Below are 25,632 nucleotides of genomic sequence, written 5' to 3'. Positions count from 1 at the left end.
CACCAACACCATCTCCCACCCAGCCCAGGGACACCGGCAGTCAAGGCACATCCACGCAACCCATGTCCCACGTCCATAGGCGCGTCCCCCCAGCACAGCGCACCCCATCTCTTCATGGTTTCGTTTCCCTAATATCTGCGGGGCGCCTTCCTGCTGCAGCCGAAACATTTATCTTCACAACTCAGGACATAGCCCAGGAAGCATCACTGGGGGGATCACTGCAATCTTGGCGTCCCTTGGCCTGTAGAAGCATCACCCCATCTCGGCCCCATCTTCGCGGGGCTTCTCCCTGCCAGTGAGTCCCAACGTCCCCTCAGTCATTGCTTTAGGGCCCACCCTACTCCAGCGTGACCTCACCCCAACTAACTATACCTGCAACAACCCTATTCCCAAATAAGGTCCCCTTCTGAGGTCTGAGGGTCAGGACTTCGACATACGGATCTGGGGGGAGGACACGACACAACCCATGCTGCTTGCCTGGGGCTTTGCTTTGTCTGGTTTCTGTCCGCAGGTCTCGTTTCCTTCCTGTGGTGGCAAAGCGTCCTGCGGAACAGGACTCCGCCCTCCCTCCTGTGTCCACGCGGGATGTCCACTCTGCCGACAGGCCGCCACGCTGAGCCCTGGGGAGGCCCCTCCAGGTGGGTTTCCGTGAGACCTTCCTGTTTTTATTCCGGACGCTTCCACCATTACTTTTCCTTCATGCCAAGTGACGCTGGTTTCTCATTTTCTGCAAACTCCCTTTTTCAAATTAGAAGTCGAGCAGCTGGGGGGCTCAGTCGGTTACACGTATCTGACTCTTGGCGATTTCGGCTCAGGTCATGATCCCAGGGTCGTGGAATCGGGCGGGGTGCTGAGTGTGGAGGCTGCTTGGGATCCCCCCCCACACTCTCTCTCAAAATTAGAAAGTAATAATTAAAAACAAAACCAAAAAAACAGCTAAGCGTATAAAACCAAGTTGATTGAAAAGGAGGACAGGAGAGAAGCACACCGTGGAGGTCGATGGGCAGGGCTGAGGGGGTGCCTGTGCGGGGCAGGGCGCAGGGGCGACAGGCCACCGGGGCCGTGCGCCGGGTAGGGCAACGCCGCGCCAGCCACAAACGGCCCCGCAGAGGCTCTGCGATGCAGGCAGGACTATAGTATTTATTTCCAGGATCCTCCCCCGTAACAAAACCCACTGTGACGTAACAAAGGTGCCCAGCGCCGCAGGGGCACAGGCTGTGTAGGGGCGAATCCGCACGTTTGCACGCACGGTCCTCCAGGACGGGCTACCGCCTGGCGAGCCGGCCATCGGGAGGGACTCGGCCCCACGGTTAGTGCAATGCGTGCCTCTCACGGAGGCTGAATTGGGGACTTAGTTAAGGGACCCCCGGGAGACCCAAGGCTTGGGTTTTCCACGCAGGAGGCCTTGACCTTCGGGCACCCCGACCCGGGCGCTTTCTCAGGGACCGCGGCCACCTTTGGACACCACGTGGTGTTCAGCACGAGTAGCCAAAGCAAGCAAGCGTGTGTGGAGAACAAGGCTGGCCGTCCTGGGGCTTCTGGAGAGGCCGGCGACCCGGTGCGGCAGTGTGGGACGGAGAGGGTCCCCGTCCTACCCCGAGGCAGCCAGCTGGGAGGAGAGGGGCAGCACCCGGGGCGCCCGGGAAGCCTGGCCAGCAAGGGCGAAGAGGCCACTACTCCTTTGGACCATCTGTTCACAAGGGTGCTGCGGAGATCCCCATGGGACATTCGGCTGCTCCGTCTCAGAAGGAGCTAGAACAATCGGAGGGGAGAAAAGCGGAGTCTTGTTCCGGTTCCTCACTAAGGCACAGGTCTGTCCTGTCTTCTTTCCTTCCGAAAAGCCGTTCTCCTGAGAAACGCCATCCCCCGCTTCCCGCAGCTCGAGCACAGGGCTGTGAGGCCACAGGCTCTGAGCGGCCGGGGGCAGGCGGTGAGCGTGCGGGCCACCCGCCCTCTGCCAGGTGCTGCTGCTTTCCTCGGCTTGTACGCGGAGGGGAGAGGCCAACGGCCCCCCCATCCTCCCCCAGAAGGATTCTGCCCCCGGTTTCGGATCTCGACAGAGGTCTGCTGCAAGTCCCCAGGAGGAGAGCCACTGCGGGCAGGAAGGCTGGAGCCAGGCTGGCCAACGGCCCCAGCACGGAGCGCACGGGGCAGGCGGACAGGGAAGCCCAGCTAACGAGCCTCTGGACGACCCCGGAGGCTGGTCCACAAGAGCCCTCTGGCTGCAGGTGAACAGAGACTTAGAAGGACGAGGACATGGGCGACTCGGCCACACGCCAAGCCCGTCAGGAACGAGGTGAGAAGGCAGAGGGCGAGCGGGCGGACACGGGGCCGTCAGCTCTGCAGGAAGGGCGGGTGGGCGGCCTGCTGCTGCCTTGTCCGTGGGGAGGCCTGTGGTCGGCCCTCTGAGACCTCGACAGGAGGGGGCGTGGGCGTTTCGGTAACCAGACAGGACTCGCAGCCAGGGAGGCGTCCTCCTGCTGGGCAGCAGAGGCTGGACCTCCACGCCTGAAGGTGAGATGAACACGAGTGGGCCCCACGCTCTGGCGGGGGGCGGGGGAGGTGGGCGGCGGGGGGCGGGCAGCAGGGCTGGTCGGCCCCTCTAAGGCCACTGGCTGCCAGCAGCCGGGTAGCTGGGCACGGTGGGGTACTCGGGCAGACTATTCCCCGAGAAGTTGTTGTACTGAGCCTCCCGAGACGGCGGGTTCCGCCAGGTGCCCGCATTCCACTCTGTCTGTGCCTTCTGGAAACTTCCACCGGCCCCCCGGTAGATCCTGTGCACCTGCAGGGACAGAAGGTGGGGGTGGGGAGCAGAGAAGAGAAGCCAAATTGAAGTGCACGTGACCAAGAGAGACCTCGTGCTTAAGGCTGTGCTTTTCCTAAGCGGACTATAAAATACCAGAACGATCCTTGTGGAGACTTCAGGAGACGCAAGGAAGCTGAGGCCGTCCCTTCCAGCTTCTCTCTGTGGACCGCCCCCCGGACACCCACCCTCGGGCCCCTTGTGATGCTAACAGCCATCCCTGGGTGTGACCGGTGGCTTCCAGGCAGAGACCCCCAGAAAGGACTAACTCCCCAGGCCCAGCAGGCCTGTGCTGACAGGCCCCCCCACTGCACCTCTGGGAATGCGGGGCAGTACGAGAAACTCTAGAAGTCCTGGAAAAGTCAGTAAGCGAAAACTGGCATTTTAACTCAACGCTTGATGCTTAGTGACGCTGAACACTTTCCTCGTTTCTCACTGGGATTTGCCTTTCTTCTTCCACACAACTATTACTAAATATGTTTCTTTTCTTGGAGACAGTGGGGGGTGTGCAAGACAGAGCCCACACGGGCCGACACCTCCCTCCCCCGAGGCCGGCTCGCGAGGCCGGCCCTCGGCAGCATCTGGACCCGGACTCCGGGGCTCCCACCACCCTCGCCGGCGGGGGGCTCGTATCCCGGAGCTGTCTGTGCAGACACGAGGTTTGCGCCGAGGACCTGCTCCCCTCCTGGGGTCTGGGGTCTCCGCCCGAGCCCGGCAGAGGGGCCTGCTGACCGACCCCCGGTGAGAACCTGGGCGCTGGGTCCCTTCGTACCCCCTGGAGACCACACCTCACACGTGGTCACATGCCGTTTTGGGGGGGGACACCTGGGAGAGGATTCTGGAAGCTTAGCCTGGTGTCCCCACCCCCACCCCACAAGCCTCTGCCCTTAGGTCATTTTGCTTCTCATCCTTTCTCTGTATCAACCTAGGCCTTGGGGAGACTGCTGAGCCCTGGGGTCCTCCCGAAATGCCCTGCCCCCGGGGCATCTCTTTGTTTTGGAAGCACAGGCTCTCCTTCCGTCCAGGCAGCCTTTCTTTCTGGCCCAAGAGCCCTTTTCAATTTGCATTTGCTTTCTACTCTGTGAGGTCTGCTGCTCGGAAGTCCCTGGTTGGAAAGTCGGCTCCTGCAGGGACCTCCTGGAGGCTCATTCGCGCGTGTTTTCTGCCGGCCCCTCCCTGCCCTCAGACTGTCCACACGGCTGAAGGCATCTGGGGTGCAAACGGTGGGGGGGGAGTGGCAGGATCCTTCTGTCCGCCCAGCCAGCTGCACCCGGGAGAAAGCCTACGTAGGCCAGGAGCCCCACTCAGACAGCTAGAGGCGTGGGGCCAAACGCTCACGACACTCCGCGCGTGCTGGGGGCGCAGCGCTAGAGCCCGCACCGCTCCTCTTTCCCACGGGGACTCCACGCACGTCCCCGCGCCCCGGCCTGTGACCACCACCTCCGGGAGGGCTCGAGGCCGCCGGCCAGGTGCGGCCGGCTTCCCCAGCACCGCTCGGTGCGCGTTCCCGCTGCGGCCTCCGCACACCCGGGGCGGCACCGCCCGCGGGAACTTTCCGGCACAGAGACGGCGCCCCAGCCCCACACGGCCGGCAAGTATCTGAGATGCGGTGGGTGGGCGCAGCGGATCCCCCCCGCTCTGTGTTTAGCTTTACGTAACTTTACCTCATGTGACTTTAACCGTAAATGGCAACAAACGTCCGGTGGCGGCCACATCGGGCAGCGTGGTGTACACCCTGGGACACGAAAGTGCGGGGACACTAGTGGGCGGGCCCCAAAGGCAGGCGCGGTCATCATCAGCCCACACTCTGCGGTTTCCCTAAGCCTGCCTTAGCGGAGATCAGCTCGTCATGGACAATAGGTCACGTCCTGGAACGAGGAGGATACGGGCCCCCAGGGCCCGGGCGATCCGGCGACCGGATGCACGGGAAGATGCTGGAAGTCCCGGGCCCAGAGGACTCACCTTTATGATCGCGATGGCCATCATGGCAGCTGACATGGAGAACATGATGGCCGGAAGCAGCATGACCACGGCGGCCCCGACATTGGTCTGGAAGAACCCGACTGCCGCCAGCCAACCACTGCAAGGGGCAAGAGAGAGCAGCATGGGTGCCAGCACGTCCACCAAACAAGGGCCCAGCATCCTTCATATGTAAACAGCTCCAACAAATCAACAACAACAAAAACGAATGGCAGAGAAATGGGCAATTTGTGCAAGGGCTCGCAGGGGCCAATGCACACATGAAATGATGCTCAAACCCAGCAGTGGGGAATGCGAGCTAGAACGCGGGTTCGTGTGGTGTGTGTGAGGGGCCGAGAGGAGCACTGCACCGGTGGGAGCGCGTCCCTTTGCGGGAGCAGTGGGAGTGGCCTACAAAAAGCCCTAAGAGCTCATTTCCTGCACCCCGGCTCTCCTCCTCTGAGAATTCACGCCACGGCAATGACTTATAATGAAAGCCAGGAGTAACCCAAATGTTCACCAGCCGGAAACACAGCCACACGACAGAATGCTGAGGAGACGTTAACAAAACCAGAGCGGAAAAGAAAGTTGAAGATGAGTCAGGACAGCAAGACTCTACGAGACCCGTTCTGTCCATGGCACATGTGCAAAGTGGAAAGAACACCCACGCCCGCCTCTGGGGGGAGAGACAGAAGATAACTATTGTCGAGATTTTATCATCTTACTGATTTTTTTTTAAAGTAGGCTCCACGCCCAACGCAGGGCCTGAACTCACGACCCTGAGATCAAAACCTGAGGTGAGATCAGGAGTCAGACGCTTAACCCACTGAGCCATCCAGGTGCCCCTTGAGATTTCATTTTTCTAAACAGGCAATAAAGACACACGGTTCAAGGTTCAAGAAACCTAAAGGCTAGGAAATTATCACCAGTTCATTACTATTACTGGAACCATGTGCTTTATTCAGGTTTCGTCGCTGTTCCCCTGGCATCCCTGTTCCAGAGCCTGTCGTGTGGCCACATCCACTGAGAGTCCAGCCAGGTCCCCCCCGCACAGGCTCCTGTGGCCACCCCCGCACTGTGGGAGCGTCACACCCAGAGAGGTGGCCGCCCAGCACACACGTGGTGGAGCCCCACATCTCCAGGGGCTGCCCGTATTTGCTCGCGCCTTCCGGAACAGCACGAGGACTGCAGCGCTCAGCAGCACGTGGGCTTTCCCGCAAGCATGTTTAGGGACAATGCCACGCTCCCACCGAAAGGGAAGCTGTGTGTCTTCCTCACCCAAGTGTGTGAAGTGGGGGCAGAGGACCCCTGGCCCATAGGCCCATTCTGTGCTGGGTGCCGGGGCCGAGAATGACCCTGGCGGTGGGGACAGGCCTGCTGCCTGTTCCCACTCAGCCTGGGGGAGGTGGAAAAACTACTGGGGGCGCCCGGAGGGCTCGGTCGGCCAAGCGTCCGCCTCTTGGTCTCGGCCCGGGTCGTGATCCCAGGGTCATGAGATCAAAGCCCCATGTGGAGCTCTGTGCCGGGCGTGGAACCTGCTAGAGATCCTCTCTCTCCCTCTGCACCTCCCCAAAATAAAATTAGAAAAATTTTTGAAATAAAAAACTTAAAAAAAAGCTAAAAAAAGAAAAGCCACTGGGAGGGGAGACTCAGCTGGGTGTTCAGGCCAAGGGAGAGGTAGGTGGGAGCCCATAGTGGGTGTGAGCACAGCTAGGCAGCTGCAGGGCCAGGTGGGCACCAGGCGCTCCCAGGAGGGGAGAAACGCTGGCTCTGCTGGGGGTGTCACCTTGGGGACGAACATCCTTCCACCAGATCTGGGGATCTGGAAAGAGGGGCCGGTGGGTGGGGGCCCTAGCCTGAGGATCGTGGTCTCCGGGGAGGGCGAAGGCACCCACGGGCTGAACGTAGGACTGGGAACCTGCCCCAGCCTCCCGGCAATGAGAATAACCTCCTTTATTACCCAGGATGACAGCACTCAGGTTCTAAGGACAGCAGGTGACAAACTGGCCTCCGTCAGGACCAACTGGATGAGCGACGGAACCTGCCGCATGCCATCCTTCTCGGGGAGACACCACGGCATCAGGGCTGGGGAGCAGGGAAGATGGAGAGGGCAGGGCTCAGGGAGGAGATGAGGGGGTGCTGGGTGCTCCCCCAGAGAGTCTCAGGAGATCGCGGGGCTGGAACCAGGGAGAGGACAACATGCACGTAAAAGAACGGTGCGGACACAAGACCTGGGGAGTCTGGCAGCTCCCCAGAAGGTCAGCTCAGCTGCCGCGTCACCAAGCAACCTGGCAGCCCGGCGCACACCCGAGACACTGAGACCTGTGTCACAGCAGCACTACTAATGGCAATGCCCATAGACACCCAGAGCCCGTGAGCTGTGAACGGAACCACAGCGTCCACCGCGCACGCGCACAGACGACCGTGTCTACCGCGCATGCGCACATCCCTCGGCCGCGAGCAGGAGCGAGGCGCCCGGCCCCGCAGCCCCACGGACCGACTCTGAACACACGACACTCAGGGAGGGAACGAGGCACGAGAGGCCACATAGGGTGTGAGTCCACTTGTGCGAAAGGTCCAGAAAAGGCTCATCCGGGGACAGGGAGGGGGCTTGTGGGGGCCGGGGGAGCGGGTGGGGGTGACGGCGAACGGGGGCGAGTTGTTTTTGGGGCAATAGAACATTCTGGCACTAAACAGAGGTGATGGCTGCACCACCTGTGAACGTACTCTAAACCACTGAATTGTTCACCTTAAAAGAGTGAATTTCTGGACTGTGACACGTACCTCACCAAAGCCATTATTCTAAAAACTGAACTCTGGGAAACTACAGGACAAGAAAGCCTGTTTCTTCGATGAATCAATCAGAAAAAGACTAGGAAGAGCGAAGACAGAAAACGACTCATGGAGACGTGCGCACCTCATCTGGGTCTGACCCGGACGGATGGCTAAAGCAGAATGTAACTCAATGCCACGTGGAATCCTGAGCCGGGGGGCAGCCGTGGGGACGCGGCGGAAATCCAAACGCGGCCCACGTCCAGGCACCGGTACTGCAGCCGCACACACCTGGGGTCGTACCAAAGGTGTATCAGACACCCCTGCTGGCGCACGGCCACGCGCTGTCCTGTCTCCGCGACTTTCTGTAAACCTCCAAGTAGCCGGACATAAAATGCCCTGTTCAAGGGGCGCCTGGGAGGTTCAGTCGGTGAAGCGGGTGAGTCTTGATCTCAGGTTTGTGAGTTCAGGACCCACGGTGGCCATAAAGATTACTTTACAAATAAAATTGGGACACTTGGGTGGCTCAGTCAGTTAAGCGTCCGACTTCGGCCTAGGTCATGATCTCGTCGTGGTTTGTGAGTTGGAGCCCCGCGTCGGGCTCTGTGCTGACAGCTCGGAGCCCAGAGCCTGCTTCAGATTCTGTGTCTCCCTCTCTCTCTCCCCCTCCCCTGCTCACGCTCTCTCCCTCTCAAAAATAAACATTAAGAAAAGTTTTTTTGGGGCGCCTGGGTGGCGCAGTCGGTTAAGCGGCCGACTTCAGCCAGGTCACGATCTCGCAGTCCGTGAGTTCGAGCCCCGCGTCAGGCTCTGGGCTGATGGCTCAGAGCCTGGAGCCTGTTTCCCATTCTGTGTCTCCCTCTCTCTCTCTGCCCCTCCCTCGTTCATGCTCTGTCTCTCTCTGTCCCAAAAATAAATAAACGTTGAAAAAAAAAAAATTAAAAAAAAAAAAAAAAAAGAAAAGTTTTTTTAATTAAAAAAATTACTAAATAAAGTTGAACTCATGAACCAAGCCACCCAGGCGCCCACCCAATGTGGGTTTTGAACTCACAACCCCGAGATCAAGGATTGCACGCTCCACGGACTGAGCCAGCCTGTTTAAAAAAGACAGGATCTCGGCGAGCGGACAGCACGAAGGACTTTAGGTTGGTCTGTGAGGCGTGAGGCAGCATCACGGTCTCGTATGTAGGGACACTGCGTAGGATACTTGTACGTCCTGAAACTTCTTCTCCTTTATGAGTTCACGGGGAAGCGGAGGAGATGACCCACGTGTGGAGCGTGAGGGGGGCAACAGACCCGCAGGATACAGAGCTGGCTGCGCAGCGCGGCCGGCACCCCGAGAGCACCCTCTGAGGACGCGCTGGACCGTCTCCGGGAAGCGCCCAGCGGCTGCTCCGTGTCCCACGCGGAAGGTCGCGAGCAGGGACTGGCCCGGGGCCACAGCCGTGGTCCACCCGGCCACCGGGGACCAGGAGGACGGGGAGACCCTGGCCGGGCTTTCAGGGGGAGTGCGGTTTGGTGAAGCGCACCTTCGGTCCCAACCCCCTGCTCCGGGCCCTGAGGAGGCCAAGGGGCCGGCGGGGGGGGGCCGGGGGTGTGCCAGCACCAGGCAGTCCACCTGTGTGACAGTCAAAGAAGCCAGAGGGGTGCCTGGGTGGCGCAGTCGGTTAAGCGTCCGACTTCAGCCAGGTCACGATCTCGTGGTCCGTGAGTTCGAGCCCCGCGTCGGGCTCTGGGCTGATGGCTCGGAGCCTGGAGCCTGTTTCCGATTCTGTGTCTCCCTCTCTCTCTCTGCCCCTCCCCCGTTCATGCTCTGTCTCTCTCTGTCCCAAAAATAAATAAACATTGAAAAAAAATAATTTAAAAAAAAAAGAAGCCAGAGCAGGGCGGGGGGGCGGGGCGCCCCATACACTTGGGTAAATGAAAGGGTCCAGAGGCCCTGCCCCGCTTGTGCTGGCCTCAGGCCTAGCCTTGCGACAGAACGGGAGCGGTGACGAGCTTCGGGAGAGCGGATGGGCCTGCAGCGTCCCCCTCCCCCCGCCTCCCCCTAATTTTCCAGAGCGGCTCTCTGCCCAGGCTCACCAGCTGGTTGGTCACCGTCCCCTGCTCTGTTTGGCCTACACTCAAAGAGGGCAGGGACACTCCTGAAGTCACCTTTCTGCAAGCCGACCCCCAAGGAAGGTGCCCACCATGCCAGCCCAGTGTGGAGAACGGCGTGGAGGTGGCACCGGGCAGAAAAGAGCCCGCACGGGCCTGACACCTCCCGCCCCCGAGGCCGGCTCGCGAGGCCAGCCCTCGGCAGCATCTGGACCCGGACTCCGGGGCTCACACCACCCTCGCCGGCGGGGGGATCGTGTCCCGGAGCTGTCTGTGCAGACACGAGGTTTGCGCTGAGGACCTGCTCCCCTCCTGGGGTCTGGGGTCTCCGCCCGAGCCCGGCAGAGGGGCCTGCTGACCGACACCCGGTGAGAACCTGGGCGCTGGGTCTCTACGCCCCCTGGAGACCACACCTCCCACACGGCCACATGTTGTTTTGGGGGAATTAAGCGCCTCCTGGGGGACACCCTGGGAGAGAATTCTAGAAGCTTGGCCCGGTGTCCCCGCCCCTGCCCTCCATCCCTTGCCCTGAGTTCAAATTACTTCCCATCCTTTCTCTGTATAAACTGTGCCTTGGGGGGGCGCCTGGGTGGCGCAGTCGGTTGAGCGTCCGACTTCAGCCAGGTCACGATCTCGCGGTCCGTGAGTTCGAGCCCCGCGTCAGGCTCTGGGCTGATGGCTCAGAGCCTGGAGCCTGTTTCCGATTCTGTGTCTCCCTCTCTCTCTGCCCCTCCCCCGTTCATGCTCTGTCTCTCTCTGTCCCAGAAATGAATAAACGTTGAAAAAAAATAAATAAATAAAAAAAATAAACCGTGCCTTGGGGACGACAGGCTGCTGAGCCCTGGGTGTCCTCCCGGCACAGCCCCGCCCCTGGAGTCCGAAGCCAGCCCCTCACTGGCCCTGTAGACTAAGATCTGAGAGGGCATCAGAGAGAGCTCATCTGCCCGACAGGTGCAAAGACCCAGAGGAAGGGTGTATCTTGGAAACGGTCCCAGGCGAGAGGGGACTTCGAGCCTCTATAAAGGGGGCAGAAGACACGGGAGGGAGCTGAGGAGCAGGTCCAGGAGGCCACCAGCACTCACCCAGGGCCTCGAGCAAAAAGACAGCACACGTTCAACATGCGGTGACCAGGACAGAGCTTCGTGGCTCTTCCAGGGCACAGAGGAAAGAGTGACAGGAGTGAAAGCCAGGAGGATGGCAGCAGGGTGTCCCCAGCTGAGAGCTGGAGACACGGCGAGGGCCACGGTGTGTGACACCCCCCCTCAGGGGACGAGCTCTCGATACAGAGATTTCGACCGAGAGGCCGAGCAAGACACACATGAGCACAGAGGCGCGTGATGTCACGGCACTGACCAAGCAGAGCCACACACACGCAGCCGTGGCTGTCGCCCACAGGACGCTCGGTGCCGCAGACGTGACCTGGGGGTGCCCACATCCTCATCCTGGGACTTGTCCCCTCATGCAGCAGAGGGGACCTTGTCAAGGCCCCCGAGGCGGGGGTGACCCTGGGTGCCCAGGGGGCCCAGCATCCTCACGAGGTCCCACGAGAGCAAGGCAGAGCCAGGCGACCCGAGCTGCTGGCCATGAGGGTGAGGAGAGCCCGTGGGCCGAGGATGCGGCACCTCCGGGAGTCGGGAAAGGGAGGAGACGGGGCTCACTGGGGCCCCGGGCAGGGGGGATTCCAGCCCTGCCCGCACCTGGCCGTGAGGCCCGTGTCAGATCCCGGAGCCCAGAGCTGTGAGATAAACCTGCGTCCCTCCGAGTCACCACGTTTGCCGTGATTTGTTCCGGCAGCCACGAGACCAGGTACGAACCCGTCCAGGCAAACTGAAGGCCGGCCCTCTCTCCGGCTGTGCCCTGAGCCGCTCCTCCCAGGACATGCCACTGACCGCACTTCCCAGTGGCCCCGGTGGCCCGCGAGCGCGTCCTGGGCAGAACCCGGAGGGCAACAACGCCCAGCCCCACCCCACCCCCCACCGCCCCGTGCGGGTGCTCACGATGGCCGGGGCACCGCTGAGCACACACACGTCACACCCCTGCGCCACAGCCTGGGGGCCCGGCTCACCACGCGCCCCATCCTGAGAGGCCGATCGCCTGGATAACGGTCAGGACGAACTGGGCTCCGAAGATGAAGAAGAACGCCATGAAGTTGAAGGAGCTGTCGGCCCTGCGGAGGGAGAGGACGGCCGTCACTGCGCGCGTGCACGGCCAGTGAGGGGACTGGCTGCCTCCCCGGGTCGGCCCGGGTCTCGGGGACCACCTAGGGGCAAACGCGGCACGCTCCTGAGTCGTGGGGCCCACTGGGGGCGAACGTCCACAGGAGCCAAGAGGTGCCAATGACCCAAGTGTTCGCAAACGTATGAGCAACCAGACACAGGCACACGTGTCCACTGCGCACGCGCACGTCCCTCGGGCCGCGAGCAGGAGTGAGGTGCCCACGCCCGCTGCCCCGCTGACGGACCCGGACATGGCAGGCCACACGGGGTGTGAGTCCACGTGTGTGAAATGTCCAGAACAGGCTCATCCACGGACAGGAGGGGGGCTCGTGGGGGCTGGGGGAGGAGAGGGGGTGGAACAGGGATGGAATGTTCTGGAACTGGAAAGAGGTGATGGATCCACAACCCCGTAAAGATACCGGAAACTGATACACGAAGCGTCTCCTGACGAAGTTATTAAAAGACAACGGGTCGTGGTTGGCTGTAGCCCGCAGACCGTGGACATAACCTGTCCCCCCCCCAACCGGACAGGAGAAGGGACCCAGGCACCAGGCACAGAGCAGGTGCAGGTCCCGAGAGTGAGAGCGGGAGCCGCACGGACCTGAGCGCACGCGGTCAGGCGTCCTGGCTCGCCCCGCTCCGAGCAGCAGACGCTCCGAGGCCGCCCCGCACCCCCACTCACCGAAAGGCCTTGTACGCAGGCCGGAACCAGCACACGTAGCCGCAGGGGGAGAAGAGCAGTAGCCAGACCAGGGCCAGGCCGAAGTTGGCTCCCGAGCCGCCACCGATCCACCAGGCCAGGCAGGCGACGAGGTTGACCCCCAAGGTGGCACAGTAGACTGGGCGGGGGCAGGGGGGAGAGGCGAGGAGGGTGAGCCTGGGCGGAGGGCTCCGGGCCGGGCCTCTCCCGCCCGCCGGGAGAGCAGGGCTGCGGCTCTGCTCAGCGTGGGCACCAGGGGGGCCAGAGAACAGCTCAAGGGACATCATTTTGTGGGAAAAAGGGATTTATCCCAGAACCCTTGGGCTCTCGCCGCCCGGGAGGGGGCAAACTGTGGCCCGGAGGTGCCCCCTGCCCGCCCCCGCCCCGCCCCGGCCGCTCACACAGCCACAGCTGGTATATCTTCTTCACCAGGAGCTGGTGCTCGATGGGTATCTCGTCGGAGAAGTTCTGGTAGAAGCAGGGCTTCAGAGGGATGAACTTGGGCAGCGGCGGGAAATTATTCTCCTTTTCTGCAGAGACAGAAACAGCGCAAAACAAAACCAGGCTAAGGGACCCAGTGACAGGCCCACACACGTCCCTGTCCTGGTTCTCAGAACCCGTGGACATGTCACCTCACGTGGCAGAGGGGACCTTGTCCGGGCCCCTGAGGCGGGGGCGACCCTGGGTGCCCTGGGGGCCCGGCGTCCTCACGAGATGGAGGCAGAGAGCCGGGCGGACCCCGCGCTGCTGGCCGTGAGGATGAGGAGGGGCCGCGGGCCCAGGATGCGGCGCCTCTGGCAGACGGAAAAGGGGGACACGGGGCTCCCTGGGGCCCCGGGGGAACCGGCCCTGCCCACGCCCGGGTGTTAGGACTTCGGAGCCCATAATCGTGGTTTAAATCACTACGTTGTGGTGATTCCTCAGAGCAGCCACAGAAGACACGCAGACTCAGTGACAGAACACAAATGCTGGTGACAGCTGCCTCGAAGGAAGGTTCTGGCATCCTGAACGTATGAGCTTCCTGGGGAAGCTCTAAGAAATAACCACAAACCGGGAGGTGTCAGCTATAGGGATTTGCTCTCTTCTAGTCCCAGAGCCCAGAAGTCTGAGGTCAAGGTGTCAACGACATCATACCACTGTGTGGCAGGACACGACTCCCAACTACCTCGGGGGGCCAGACCACGAACAAAACAGAGAGGACCCCTGCCCTCGAGGTGCTGCCCTCCTAGCCAGGGGGAGCCCGGCAGTAATCGCAATGGATGGACGACACTGTGGCACATAGATGTCAAGTGCAGGCCACCAGGGATGTGTGCTGGGTGCTGGTTAGCTGTGATTTAAGAAGGGGGTCAGGGTAGGCCTCACTCGAAAAGGCAGAATTGGAACCAAGACTCCAGAAAGCGAAGAGGAGAGACCGGTGGTTCTGGCCCATGCAAAGACCCCGGGGTGAGTGCCAGGTGCTCTAGAGGCAGCGGGGAGACCAGGGGCCGGAGGGGAGGACAGGTAGAGGCAGACCATACCATACTGGCCACACAGAAGCCCCAGGCATCTACCAAGGGACACAGGAAGCCGTGGAGCATGCCAAGCCTGAGCCCGGCGGGGTTCGACCCCACCCCGAGCTTGCTGGCTCTGCGCCTGTGTGATGAGACACGGGGAAGGGCCTCCCCGGCACAGCCTCCGTGCCACGGTCACAGGTCACAACCCTTCGCGGTTCCTGCCCAAGGCCCCAGCAAGGACCTCACCTGGCCCCTGCCCCGCTGCTCTCCCCTCCCCTGGCGTGTGACCCCTCCCCCCGCTGCCCACAGCAAGGACGGAGTGACGCCTCCAGCGGCCAGGCGGCCAGCACACCCTGTGCCGAGGGGGGAGACAGAAAACCACCAGGCGAATCACACGCCCCTTGAAACCCTGTCTTCTTGGCAGATGAAAAGCCCCAGGGGAACGTTGTGCGCAGATTTGGGACTCGGGGGCCTGAGTTCCAATCCCAGCAGCAGCACCACCAGCTGACCCCAGGCACCTAGGGCCCCAGCCGCCCTACACCTGAGCGCGGGGGCAGATGCCGGGGCAGGGTGACCGTGCGTGGAAGGCGTGTCCCTGTGGCGCCGGGCCGTGGCTTCAGGGCCCCACCTCACGTGCCCCACCCCTCCTCCTGAGCGGGAGGGGGGCAGGCAAACCCACGAGGGAGTGAGGGTGTCATCTTACACACGTAGGGATGAACCCTGATGTACCAACCTCACCCCTACACTGATGTCAACCACCAAATGGGCCCCAAGGCAGAAGGCCTGGCCGGGCCAGCTACTCCTACGGAGACGGGCCTCTCCCTCTAATCTGGCTCCAGGCTAGGAGGCAGCCCCGACACCCGTCGTGGGAGGAGGGGAGTGAGGTGTGCGCCCCTCCCCATGGTGGGGGGCATTACGGTCCGTCCGGCCACCAGGGGACGCTTCCCAGAGGAACAGACAAGCTGGATGGGCCTCCGGGTGAGACTTACCAGACATTTCCGCTGTGACAACTGGCGGGGCCGAAGCCTACAGCCACCTGGAGGGGAGACAGCCACAGTCAGGGGGTCCCCAAGGCCACTGGGGAACCCCCACACCAGCTGTGTGCCCAGCAGCACCCACGGGTGGAGTCCCCACCTCCAGGCCACCCCAGGGATGGTCTGGTCCCAGAGGCCAGTCCCCTGCACCACCTCCCTCCAGAGCCCCGTCGGCAGCTGGCAGGAGAGGGGTCAGCCTGTTGCCAGGTCACACACCGGCCAGAGCCAAAATGTTCCTGGGACCCCCCCCCCCAACCTACCCCATGCCCTCCCCACCCCCCAGGCTTTCGCTTTATCCACGACTGGCTCTGAGCACCTCCTCAGGGTCACAAAGCCCAACTTGTGAGACACTGAGAACTGGGTTTGCGCTCACTGCTACGTGACACGCGGTCACACAACCTCTCTGGCCTGCAGTTGTCACCCCTGCAAGCCTTGCAGAGCTGAGGATCGCGTCACGACCCGAGCCAAGCACGTGGCATCCCAGCGGCCCTTCTACATGCAGCCACGTGAGCTGGTGTCACACAGTGGCCCCACGTACCAGGCTGTCACTAACACACACACCCGATGAGAACACGCCGGTCCCCGAGAGCTTTGCGGGTGGGCACCGCCATCTCCAGGAAATGAGCCACAGCGCGGCCTTGCCCAGCACCCACCAGGGCCTCATGGCACAGGTAAGCCCGGCGTGGGCAAGGGAACCGTACCTGGAGGCGGGCAGGGGGACGGGAACCCACAGACGTCTTTCTCACGCACAGCCCAGGTGAGAAGGTTCCAGTGACGCGGAGTCTCCAGGGTCCACGCCCCCGAGACCCTCCCGCCCACACCGCCCATCCACTGTACTAGCTCGAGGGCAGACCCCCTGCCCCGGCCCCAGGGGCTAGGACGGGCTGGGAGCAAATACCCCGGGCTCCACGACGGGCTCAGAGCGAAGCTGGCCTGGTGATCCAATCACGCACGGCTGCTGAAGGGACACACGTCGCTCCTAGCACTACCTGCTCTGCGGCAGACCCCCTGCTCACCCCCTCTGGCCATCTGTGAAGGTCAGGAGACGGGCTGACGGGAAGGAGCCTTTCGGTGGGGTGAGTCAGGCCGGCAGGCTACACCCTAGCGTAAACACACGCTGGCCGGCCACACCCTTCCAGACGTAGCACACAGGCAGAGGCCCCACTCCCAGGGCCACGCTCTTGCCCCACTTGGCTCAGAAGCTCCCCTTCCCCTGTACAAACCCCACACCCTGGAGGAAGCGGTCACTCCGACCCAGGTACCCTCGGCCACCACGGCCCCATGCCTCTGTCAACAGACACCGACCTGGTTTGGGGGTGTTTATTTTCACATGTAGAGCCGCTCTGTGACACCTGACACACACGGGACACCGTCCCAGTGGACCCTCGGGCTGGGGGCAAAGGGCAGCTGGAGGAAGGAAGTCCGAGTGCCCAGCTCCCCGGCCCGGGCCGGACCCCCGCTAGGCTCAAGCCCAGGGAAGAGCTCGGTTGGGCACAGATGCGTCCCCACACACCGGTGGAGACAGCACACGGTCTGGCTCCGGGCTGGGGGACGCGAACGTCCCTACAACTGACCGGCAGGATCACGGCCGGGACGAGGAGGGACGCAGGGGCCCGCCGGTGGAGTCTGCCGGGAGGCTGAGATGCCAGGGGACAGCCCGGCCCGGGGCCCGGGGTCCGGCGGGCGCGGCCGCCTACACGAAGGGGTGCAGCCGGCGGCACTGGGCTTCCAGAACACCACGGAACACTTGGAAGCGGTGGTTGAGGTCCGGCCGGGCGTGGATGCGGAAGCGGGTGCCCAGCGCACCGTCGGGCGACGGCGCCCCGTAGAAGACGCGCTGCACGCGGGAGTGTACCAGGGCCATGGCGCACATGGCACAGGGCTCGCGGGTGACGTAGAGATCATAGCCGGTGCACACGTAGGGCAGGCTGTCCCCGTGCGCGTCCCCGTCCTCCTCCAGCTTGCGCACAGAGCCCGCGCGGACGCCCTGGGGGACGACGACGGCCGGGGCGAAGGAGCAGGCAGGGTAGGGGCGGAGGTCGTAGGCGCCGCGCCCCTGGCCCCGGGCCACCAGATCGATGCACACCATGGTGGCATGCAGCAGGGGGCTGGCCGCGCTGCTGCAGTCATGGCCCGTGGCCAGCACGCGGTCCGAGGACGGGTCCACCACCACCGCCCCCACGGCCCTCAGGCCCCTGGCGGCCGCCTGCTGCGCCGCCCACACGGCCCGCTCCATGTGGCCCTGCATCGCCGCCTGCTCCTGCACCGAGAAGAGCCGTCCGGCCAGGGCACGGGCCACCTGCCTGTCCTCGTGGAAGGACGTGGGCCAGTGGGCGCGCGCCTCCTCGAACTGGCCTCTGGTCAGGGGCGGCCGGGCGGGCACGGGCACCAGGAAGGGCTGCCCCAGGCCGCGAGGGTCCACGGCCGGCCGCGGGAGGAGCTCGGCCAGCGATCGTGCACCCGGGGCCGGCCCCGCCAGGCACAGCAGTATCTCCAGTGCGTGCGGGCGGCTGGCATCGCGGCTGGGCCGCACCCTCTTGAGGTGAGGCTGGGCGGGCAGCGGGTGCACGGCCGACACCTCCTTGAGGAGGCGCGAGGTCTGACGCTTGTCGAGGACGGGCGCGGCGTAGGCCAGCACCAGCTCCACGTCCTGGGACTGCTGCTCGGACAGGACCGGGAGGGCTTGCCACGGCGCAGGCGCTGGCTGGGGGCTCGCGGCCTCCTCGTCCCCACGCTGCTCCGCGAGGCCCGGGGCGGGGTCCATCCTCGGCAGGGCTCCGACTGTGGGAGACAGAGATCGGGGCAGAGCATCATCCCTCAGCCGCAGGAGTCCGTCCCAGGTCCCAGCGTGCGGAATCCGAAGTCCGGGAGCTCCGCCCACGCGACGCGCACCACCGGCCGGCCGCGCTCGCCCTCAGATCCTACTAACTCTTGGTCTGCAGAGCTTAAGCCATCACTGGCCTCCTTTTCTCCCTGTGCGAGGTGCCACGGGTGAACGTGAGCGGTCTCGTGAAGCGTCTTCACGCTGACTACGTGCTCAGGTGCTCACGTTCCGTGTTTCAGGTTAAGCGAACGCATCTTTACGGTGAATTTCACCTGTTTCTTTGCGCATTTTTTTGGAAACACGGCTTCTAAAACGCTTAGCGTTTCGTGCGTACCCCGCGTCATAACCCCGTCGGTCAGCACCGCCTCGGGTTACATCGGAGCTAAACCACTGGTCCTGTCGACGAGATTCAGAGGCATCAAAGGTGCCACCGTGTGCCCGGAACACACCGTCCTCTGGAGTCCTGGGGTGGACCAGCCCCCTGCCCCTTCCCCGTGGACAGGAAAGTGCTGGGATCATCTTACGGCTGTGGGCTTTCACCCTCTCTGATGCGCCTGAGCCGCCCAGAACCCCACTTATTCATCAGTCGGGCCCGCTGGAGGGCACAGGGCACCCTCACCCACCGCGGTCCGTCCTAGGCTCATGATACAAATTTGACAAACGCACAGAATCGGGGGGGCCCGCGGCAGCCACGAGAGGCAGAGAGCGGAGAGGGGCCCCGCGTGCGCTCCCAGTGCTGTGCCCGGCAGGGCCCGCGGCACCGACCCTGAATCTGCTCCCGGCACACACCACACTCAGGACCCCACGGCCCGCACCGGTCACGAGGCTCCCACTGTCTCCACGGCAAAACACACCGTCTCACCTGTCCTCCAGGAGCACAGCCGCTGAGTAACACAGGCAACAGGGGGCTGTCAGGGGGACGCCGCCGGCGGGGGCGCCAGCTCTGAGGCAGAAGGGGGAAAACTTGCAGCACAGCCACCGTGTGAGCCAGTGACCGGTCCCCTCCACGCCCAGGCGTGTGCCCACGAGAGCCGAGAACACACGTCCACAAAGAACCCCGCACACGTGTGTTCACAGCAGCCAGACGGCGGATACGGCACAAGCGCCCTTCAGTGGATGAACGGACGGATACACGCGTCCACCGCGAAAGGTTCACGTCCCTTGGCCGCGAGCAGGAGCGAGGCGCCCACCCCCGCCGCCCCGCGGACGGACCCCGAACACACGACGCTCAGGGAGGGAACCCGACACGAGAGGCCACACGGGGTGTGAGTCCACGTGTGTGAAACGTCCGGAACACGCTCGTCCACGGACGGGAAGGGGGCTCGCGGGAGTCAGGGAGGGGATGGAGGAGTGACTGGTGATGGGGACGAGGCTTCCTCTGTGGGGGGCATGGAGATTTCTGTAAGAAGACAGCAGGAGAGTTTGGCACCCCTGCGGAGGTACTGAAAACCCCAGAGCCGGACGCTTTAAACGGGTGACCCAGAAGCGGAGAGGGGGAAGGACACGGGGCAGGCGCGAGGTCAGCAGACTCCACGCGAGGCCCAACCACTGGTGCGGTCCCCGCCACATGTCCTCCCAGTGACACAGGAGGGAGCTCCTGGAACTGTCCCCGTTCCACAGGACAAAGACAGGCCCTGTGGGGTGCAAGGCCTTGCCTGGGGCCACAGGCAGGCAGAGTCGCGATCTGACCAGGCTCTGGCCAGGCGGGCCAGCTCACCGCCTCTGCCTTCGGAGCCCCTGTGTAGGGCAGGGGTCCTGAGCCTCTCCCACAGATAAGAAGGAAGCAGCTTCAGGGCACCTGGTGGCTCAGACGGTTAAGCGTTGACTTCAGCTCAGGTCAAGATCTCACGGTTCGTGAGTTCGAGTCCCGTGTTGGGCTCTGCACTGACAGTGTGGAGCCTGCTTGGGATTCTCTCTCTGCCCCCATCCCGCTCTCTCAAACTAAATAAACTTTAAGAAATAAAAAAATAAAATAAAAAGAAAGAAGCGGTTTCAGGAAACAGTGACCCGCCTGAACCCCCAACCCCAACGTCCTGGGGGGAGCGCCAGCACGGCTGCAAGCAGTGTCCACGCACGCATGTTCTGTATAAACACGCCCAGGGATGTGGAGCAGGATGGGGTCGGCTGCTGGACCTGGGCTCCTCCTCTGTCCCCAAAGCCCCAGATGAGTCCCCAGCTCCAGGCACCTGGCTGCCTCTACCCCCCACACACTCTGCTGGTCTCGCCCAGCTCAGTCCCCACCCTGGCATCTCCAAGGACAGCCGCGGCGGGCTCAGAACCGCCTGTTTTCATTTCTGGTTGCAGCGCCTCTGCCTCTGGTGCAGAAGCCCGGGGGCCGGGAGCACTAACAGCATCGGCGGCCCCCAGAGGGTGTGCTGGACCAGGGAGACGGGACCCTAACCTCAAGCCCCCTTGGCAGCTTAGGCACCTCCCCACTGGAAGCACGGGTGCTCCGGGACCCCCCGAAGATACGGGGCAGCTGGCTCTGGGAGGGAGACAGAAAATGGCATTTATACACCCAGGAAAGTGTAGGCTCGAGGCCTCATCTTGTCCCTGGGTGACGAAGGCAGGCCAGAACCTGGACCTGGGTGTGTGTCCTGCCCTGTCCTAGAAGTCCACACCCAGCCCAGCTGTTCCCTGCCTGTGAGACCTTGGGCACCTGCCCTAGACCCCACCCTCAGTGCCCCCTCTGAGAAATGGGAACCCATCACCACCTCCCAAGGCTGAGAAAAGCCACATGAGCTCCACGCTGTCCCAGGGTACAGCTCCCAGGAGGCGCAGTGCCCTGTGGTGGGCAGTCTAGGAAGGCTCCTCGGAGGCGGTGACCCCAGCTGGACCCAGAAGGCAGGCGAGGCAGGGTGGGGAGTCCTTGGCAGAATCTCCAAGGGCTAGTGCCCTGTGGTGGGCAGTCCAGGAGGGCTCCTCGGAGGCGGTGACCCCAGCTGGACCCAGAAGGCAGGGGAAGCAGGGTGGGGAGTCCTGAGCAGAAGGAACAGACGGCCAGAGCCTCACACACGCCCACAGGGTGGTAGCTGCTGGATTCCAATACAGTTTCCAGGGCTTGGCTGCCACCTGCATCCCTAACAAACTCCCCATTGGAGTGGGGCCGCTAAATTCGAATTCTGGACATGCGCAGAATTTGCGAGCGCGATGGGGTCCCTTGCAAGCTCTGGGGCTTGACGCGAACGTGGACATCGCTTGTCGTGTACACGGAATTCTAACCTCCAGGCGCGTCCTGCGCTTCACCTGCCCAACCTGGCCACCCTGCAAACGGCCCCTCTGTGTGTGACAGTTCGCGAACACTGGGCATGTGGGGTGTGGCAGGAGACCCCTTATCCGCGGAGCCAGGGTAAGAGAAGGCCTCGAAAACCCACTCTTTCAGTATCAGGCAAGTTTAATGTTTGCCACGTTTACCAACGTTTAAGACGCCAGCAGCTGGCGGGAAGCTAGTGAAAGGGAGGACCGGAGGCAGAGGGCTGGCCGCGATGACCCCAAGCACGCGCACAGGAGAAGGAGAAGGGGAAGGGGAAGGGGAAGGGGAAGGGGAAGGGGAAGGGGAAAGGGAAGGGGAAAGGGAAGGGGAAGGCGATGGGAGGAGAGGGGTAGCTGGCTCTACGGGGCCTCCACCCCGGCCGCAGGGGCGCGCGCACGCGCAAAAGGTCGACGGGCGCGGGGAGCGGCGGCCCGCGGCCCGGGCGCCCCGCGCGCACGCGCACACGAGCGGATGCCCCCGACTGCCTCCTCGCGCCCCGCGCGGCCGGCGCCCCCACGCCAGCCGAGGCTCTCCTTGACTGCCCCGGCTCGCCGCCCGTGGGAGCCGGGGCCGCGAGAACCGAACCCCCGGGTCCGCGCGCTTACCTGAAGAGCCGCACGCGAGGACTGCGCCTCACAAGTCTTAGCAACCGACCGCTGCCCCGCCTCCGCCTGCGCCGCGCGGCACGACGGGAGCGTAGTTCCAGGGGCGGGGTCGGCGCGGGACTGGGGCGGGGTCCGGACTACAATCCCCACAAGGCTGCGCGCCTGGCCGCCGAGCGCCGCCCTTCTCTCGAGTGCGGGTGAGCGCCGAGTTGAGGGTTCAAGACCTCCTGCGGGCGGCCAGAAAAAGAAAACCTTGGCTGCCGTTTAGGGAGTCAGAGTAGGGGGACTGAGGCAGAGGGGCACACGACCCCCTCTGTGACGCTCCCCCAGCCCAGGTTGCTGCTGCCACGTGGCTCCTAAAAGGGCTGCCCCCAGAGACCCAGATGGATGGGTCAGGTTCCCATAAGGGTCTAGGTCTGGGCGATGCTTGGCCTCAGTTTTCCCATCTGTACAGTAGATGAAGGGGACCTCTTGACTCTTTTAGGCAAAACGTCCTAACTTATGAGCAACTCCAGTTATTCATTCTAGTTAAACAGATTTAACCCAGCGGTTCTCAACCAGGGGCAATGCGACATTGGCCAATGTCTGGGGACATTTGTGGTTGTTACAACTGGGGGTGCGCTTACCATCAAATGGCATCAAAACCGGGAGGCCAGGGATGTCCCTCCACACCCTGCGGTGCACAGGACGCCCGCAACACAAGCAACCCCAAATGTCCACAGAGCAGAGGTTGGACGACCCTGGTTTAACCCCGTTGCTGAGTAAAGAGAAAAATACAGCTCTAAAAGCACCCTGGGCGGGGGAGGGGGGGGGGGTACTGGAATTCCATTTTCTGGATGCTTACTTCCTGCAAGAACCAAGGAACCCCCCCCATCTGTCAGATGTCTATCCACGGAGGGGGTGGCTGCAGGGGAGAACCCTAGCTGCCACCATGTCCCTCAACCCTGCGGGGCCCTGAGAATCAATCCGCAGGTGTTTCTCTTAGTTTGCAAAGCATCGTGATGTCCGCGTTTATTCCTGGTAAAACAACATCCCAGGAAACAATGCTGCTCACAGCTGGTCACTTTCCTTTTTCTCTTACAAATAAAAACTCAGATTAATATGTCCTTTAGTGTTCGGGCTTTTTTTTTTTTTTAACGTTTATTCATTTTTGAGAGAGAGACAAACAAGAGTGTGAGCAGAGAGAGAGGGAGACACAGAATCAGAAGCACGCTCCAGGCTCTGACTGTCAGCACAGAGACTGACACGGGGCTCTAGAATCGATGAATGGTGAGCTCATGGCCTGAGTTGAAGTCAGAAGCTTAACTGACTGAGCCATGCAGGTACTCCATGTTTTTTGTTACACAGATCTCTCCACCCCTGGAGGTGTCCCTCAGACTAATGTAGGCCCCTTTTGCTGATTTTTTTTTTAAATTTTCATGCTGTTTGATAGGCATATTAAAAGCAAAGACTAGATTTTCTGCATGTAAAAAATGAAACTCCTCAATGTATTTTTCTGCCTATTTTTTTATTATTTAAAACAATTTATGGGGCGCCTGGGTGGCTCAGTCGGTTAAGCGTACAACTTCAGCTCAGGTCATGATGTCGCAGTCCGTGAGTTTGAGCCCCACGTCGGGCTCTGTGCTGACAGCTCAGAGCCTGGAGCCTGCTTCGGATTCTGTGTCTCCCTCTCTCTCTCCTGCTCATGCTCTGTCTCTCTCTGTCTCAAAAATAAATAAAAACATTAAACAAAATTTTTTTTTAAACAATTTGGGGGCGGGGCACCTGGGTGGCTCAGTTGGTGAAGTGTCTGATTTCAGCGCAGGTCATGATCTCACAGTTCGTGGGTTCCAGCCCCGTGTCAGGCTCTGTGCTGACAGCTCAGAGCCTGGAGCCTGCTTCAGATTCTGTGTCTTCCTCTGTCACTGCACCCCCCCATCAATAAACATTAAATACAGGGGCGCCTGGGTGGCGCAGTCGGTTAAGCGTCCGACTTCAGCCAGGTCACGATCTCGCGGTCCGTGAGTTCGAGCCCCGCGTCGGGCTCTGGGCTGATGGCTCGGAGCCTGGAGCCTGTTTCCGATTCTGTGTCTCCCTCTCTCTCTGCCCCTCCCCCGTTCATGCTCTGTCTCTCTCTGTCCCAAAAAAAAATAAATAAACGTTGAAAAAAAAATTAAAAAAAAATAAACATTAAATAAATAAATACATAAATAGAATGTACATAGTACAAACTGGGAGCCAGGGGCTGGGGGAGGGGCAGTGGGGAGGGGCTGCAAACGGGTATGGGATTTCCTTCTGGGGTGATAAAAATGTTCTATGACAAGATAAGAGCTGATGCGTGTGCAACAGTGTGCATGTGCTCTCTGCACCACTGAACGGGACCCTCTAAAACAGCTAACTTTATCTTATGTGAAATTCACCTCCAAAGGAAAAACAAAGAAAGACATACAGGGTAAAAAGAAGTCATCTTTGCCTTCCTCCGTCCTGTCTCCGTGCCACCTCCATCGCCTTCCAGGACAGGAATGGGCACCTTCTCTGAAATCCTCTCGCCCAAACCACCTGTCTGCGGTGCGAGGCCCCCTCCCTCAGGGGATACTGCGGTCAGGCTGTTGCAGACACGTGGCCTGTAAAACGCATCCCTGCATCAACACAAAAAACTCCAGTCTGAGTGGGAGAAACCAAAGGAGACCTCTCCCCGCCCGCCCAAATCCTTCTCACAGAAGTCAGCACAGTCTGCATGCTAAGGGTAGCGCTGAGCCCAAGAGGGGGGCTCTCAAAAATAAATTCATTAATTAAGTTAATAAAATTAATTAATTAAAATTATGTATTTAAGATGAATCAACTAAAATTATTTACTTTAAATAAATACATTTTTACTTTAAATTTTAAAAAAAATTTTTAATGTTTATTTTTGAGGGAGAAAGAGAGAGAGAGAGCATGATTGGAGGAGGGGCAGAGAGAGAGGGAGAGGCTCCGAAGCAGGCTGTGAACTGTCAGCTTGGGGCCCGACGCGGGGCTCGAGCTCATGAACCGTGAGACCATGACCTGAGCCGAGGTCAAGACACTTAACCGACTGAGCCACCCAGGTACCCCCAAAATAAATTTTTTTTTAATATTAAAAATAAAGAGAGGGGCACCTGGGTGGCGCAGTCGGTTAAGCGTCCGACTTCAGCCAGGTCACGATCTCGCGGTCCGTGAGTTCGAGCCCCGCGTCGGGCTCTGGGCTGACGGCTCAGAGCCTGGAGCCTGTTTCCGATTCTGTGTCTCCCTCTCTCTCTGCCCCTCCCCCCTTCATGCTCTGTCTCTCTCTGTCTCAAAAATAAATAAACATTAAAAAAAATTAAAAATAAATAAAGAGAAAACAGAAGCACCTGGTGATTCAGTTGGTTAGCATCCAACTCTTGGTTTCGGCTCAGGTCATGATCTCACAGTTGGTGAGATCGAGCCCAACATTGGGCTCTGTGCTGACAGCTTGGGGCCTGCTTGGGATTCTCTCTCTCTCTCTCTCTCTCTGCCCTTTTGTTCGCTCTCTGTCTCAAAATAAATAACTAAACTTTTTTAAAAGGCCTCAAAATCATTAATCCATCTTTAAAAAAAAAATTAAAAAGTAGAGGCGTCTGGGTGGCTCAGTCGGTTGAATGTCTGACTTCAGCTCAGATCATGATCTCGCGGTTTGTGAGTTCAAGCCCCACATTGGGGGGGTCCGTGCTGTCAGCTCAGAGCCCACTTCAGATCCCCTGTCCCCCTCTCTCTGCTCCTCTCCCGCTTGTGTTCTCCCAAAGATAAATAAATAGTTTTGAAAAGAAACAAAACAAGACAGACGGGATCGCTCACACATCCCCTTAAGAGCCCCGTGTAGCCTCCCCAACCGCTAAGAATCGCGTGGGCACCGTCTCA

At 61.2% G+C, this 25,632-nt stretch overlaps 2 protein-coding genes across 4 annotated transcripts; both read right to left on the bottom strand.

Moving 5' to 3' along the window:
- Positions 1 to 865: 865 nt before the first annotated feature.
- On the bottom strand, positions 866 to 21,814 carry SCAMP4 (secretory carrier membrane protein 4). Of its 3 annotated transcripts, none has more exons than XM_047096077.1 (7): positions 21,757 to 21,814; positions 15,030 to 15,076; positions 12,949 to 13,077; positions 12,530 to 12,686; positions 11,697 to 11,798; positions 4,766 to 4,883; positions 866 to 2,782 (listed from the first exon to the last, which is right to left on the bottom strand). In XM_047096077.1, exons 2-7 carry the CDS (start codon positions 15,034 to 15,036, stop codon positions 2,603 to 2,605), a joined length of 693 nt encoding a protein of 230 aa, XP_046952033.1. In that variant the 5' UTR covers positions 15,037 to 15,076; positions 21,757 to 21,814; the 3' UTR covers positions 866 to 2,602. The 3 variants fall into 3 exon arrangements, with proteins under 3 accessions (XP_046952033.1, XP_046952034.1, XP_046952032.1); XM_047096078.1 differs by lacking the exon at positions 21,757 to 21,814 and adding an exon at positions 16,649 to 16,710; XM_047096076.1 differs by lacking the exon at positions 21,757 to 21,814 and having other exon boundaries at positions 15,030 to 15,198.
- Positions 16,380 to 21,802, bottom strand: ADAT3 (adenosine deaminase tRNA specific 3). Its single transcript, XM_047096075.1, has 2 exons — positions 21,757 to 21,802; positions 16,380 to 17,855 (listed from the first exon to the last, which is right to left on the bottom strand). The coding sequence occupies exon 2, from the start codon at positions 17,836 to 17,838 to the stop codon at positions 16,768 to 16,770; it is 1,071 nt and encodes a 356-aa protein (XP_046952031.1). The 5' UTR covers positions 17,839 to 17,855; positions 21,757 to 21,802; the 3' UTR covers positions 16,380 to 16,767.
- Positions 21,815 to 25,632: the final 3,818 nt, after the last annotated feature.

The sequence above is a fragment of the Lynx rufus genome, unplaced genomic scaffold (assembly GCF_022079265.1).
Source record: "Lynx rufus isolate CCGP_SWC_20201006 ecotype Redwood Valley unplaced genomic scaffold, mLynRuf1.p SCAF_4, whole genome shotgun sequence".
Taxonomy (NCBI): Eukaryota; Metazoa; Chordata; class Mammalia; order Carnivora; family Felidae; genus Lynx; species Lynx rufus.
The sequence above is the reverse complement of the archived record's forward strand: the minus strand, read 5'-3'. Positions and strand labels throughout refer to the sequence as shown.

Bases quoted from the DNA above. Each gene is read 5' to 3' on its own strand.
- SCAMP4 (XM_047096077.1), bottom strand. The intron at 12,687-12,948 runs GTGAGCGGCCGG...GCCCCCGCCCAG, and splicing joins GATATACCAGCTGTGGCTGT to TCTACTGTGCCACCTTGGGG. The intron at 4,884-11,696 runs GTGAGCCGGGCC...TGCCCCTTGCAG, and splicing joins CTCTCAGGATGGGGCGCGTG to TGGTTGGCTGGCGGCAGTCG.
- ADAT3 (XM_047096075.1), bottom strand. From the start codon at position 17,838: ATGGACCCCGCCCCGGGCCTCGCGGAGCAGCGTGGGGACGAGGAGGCC.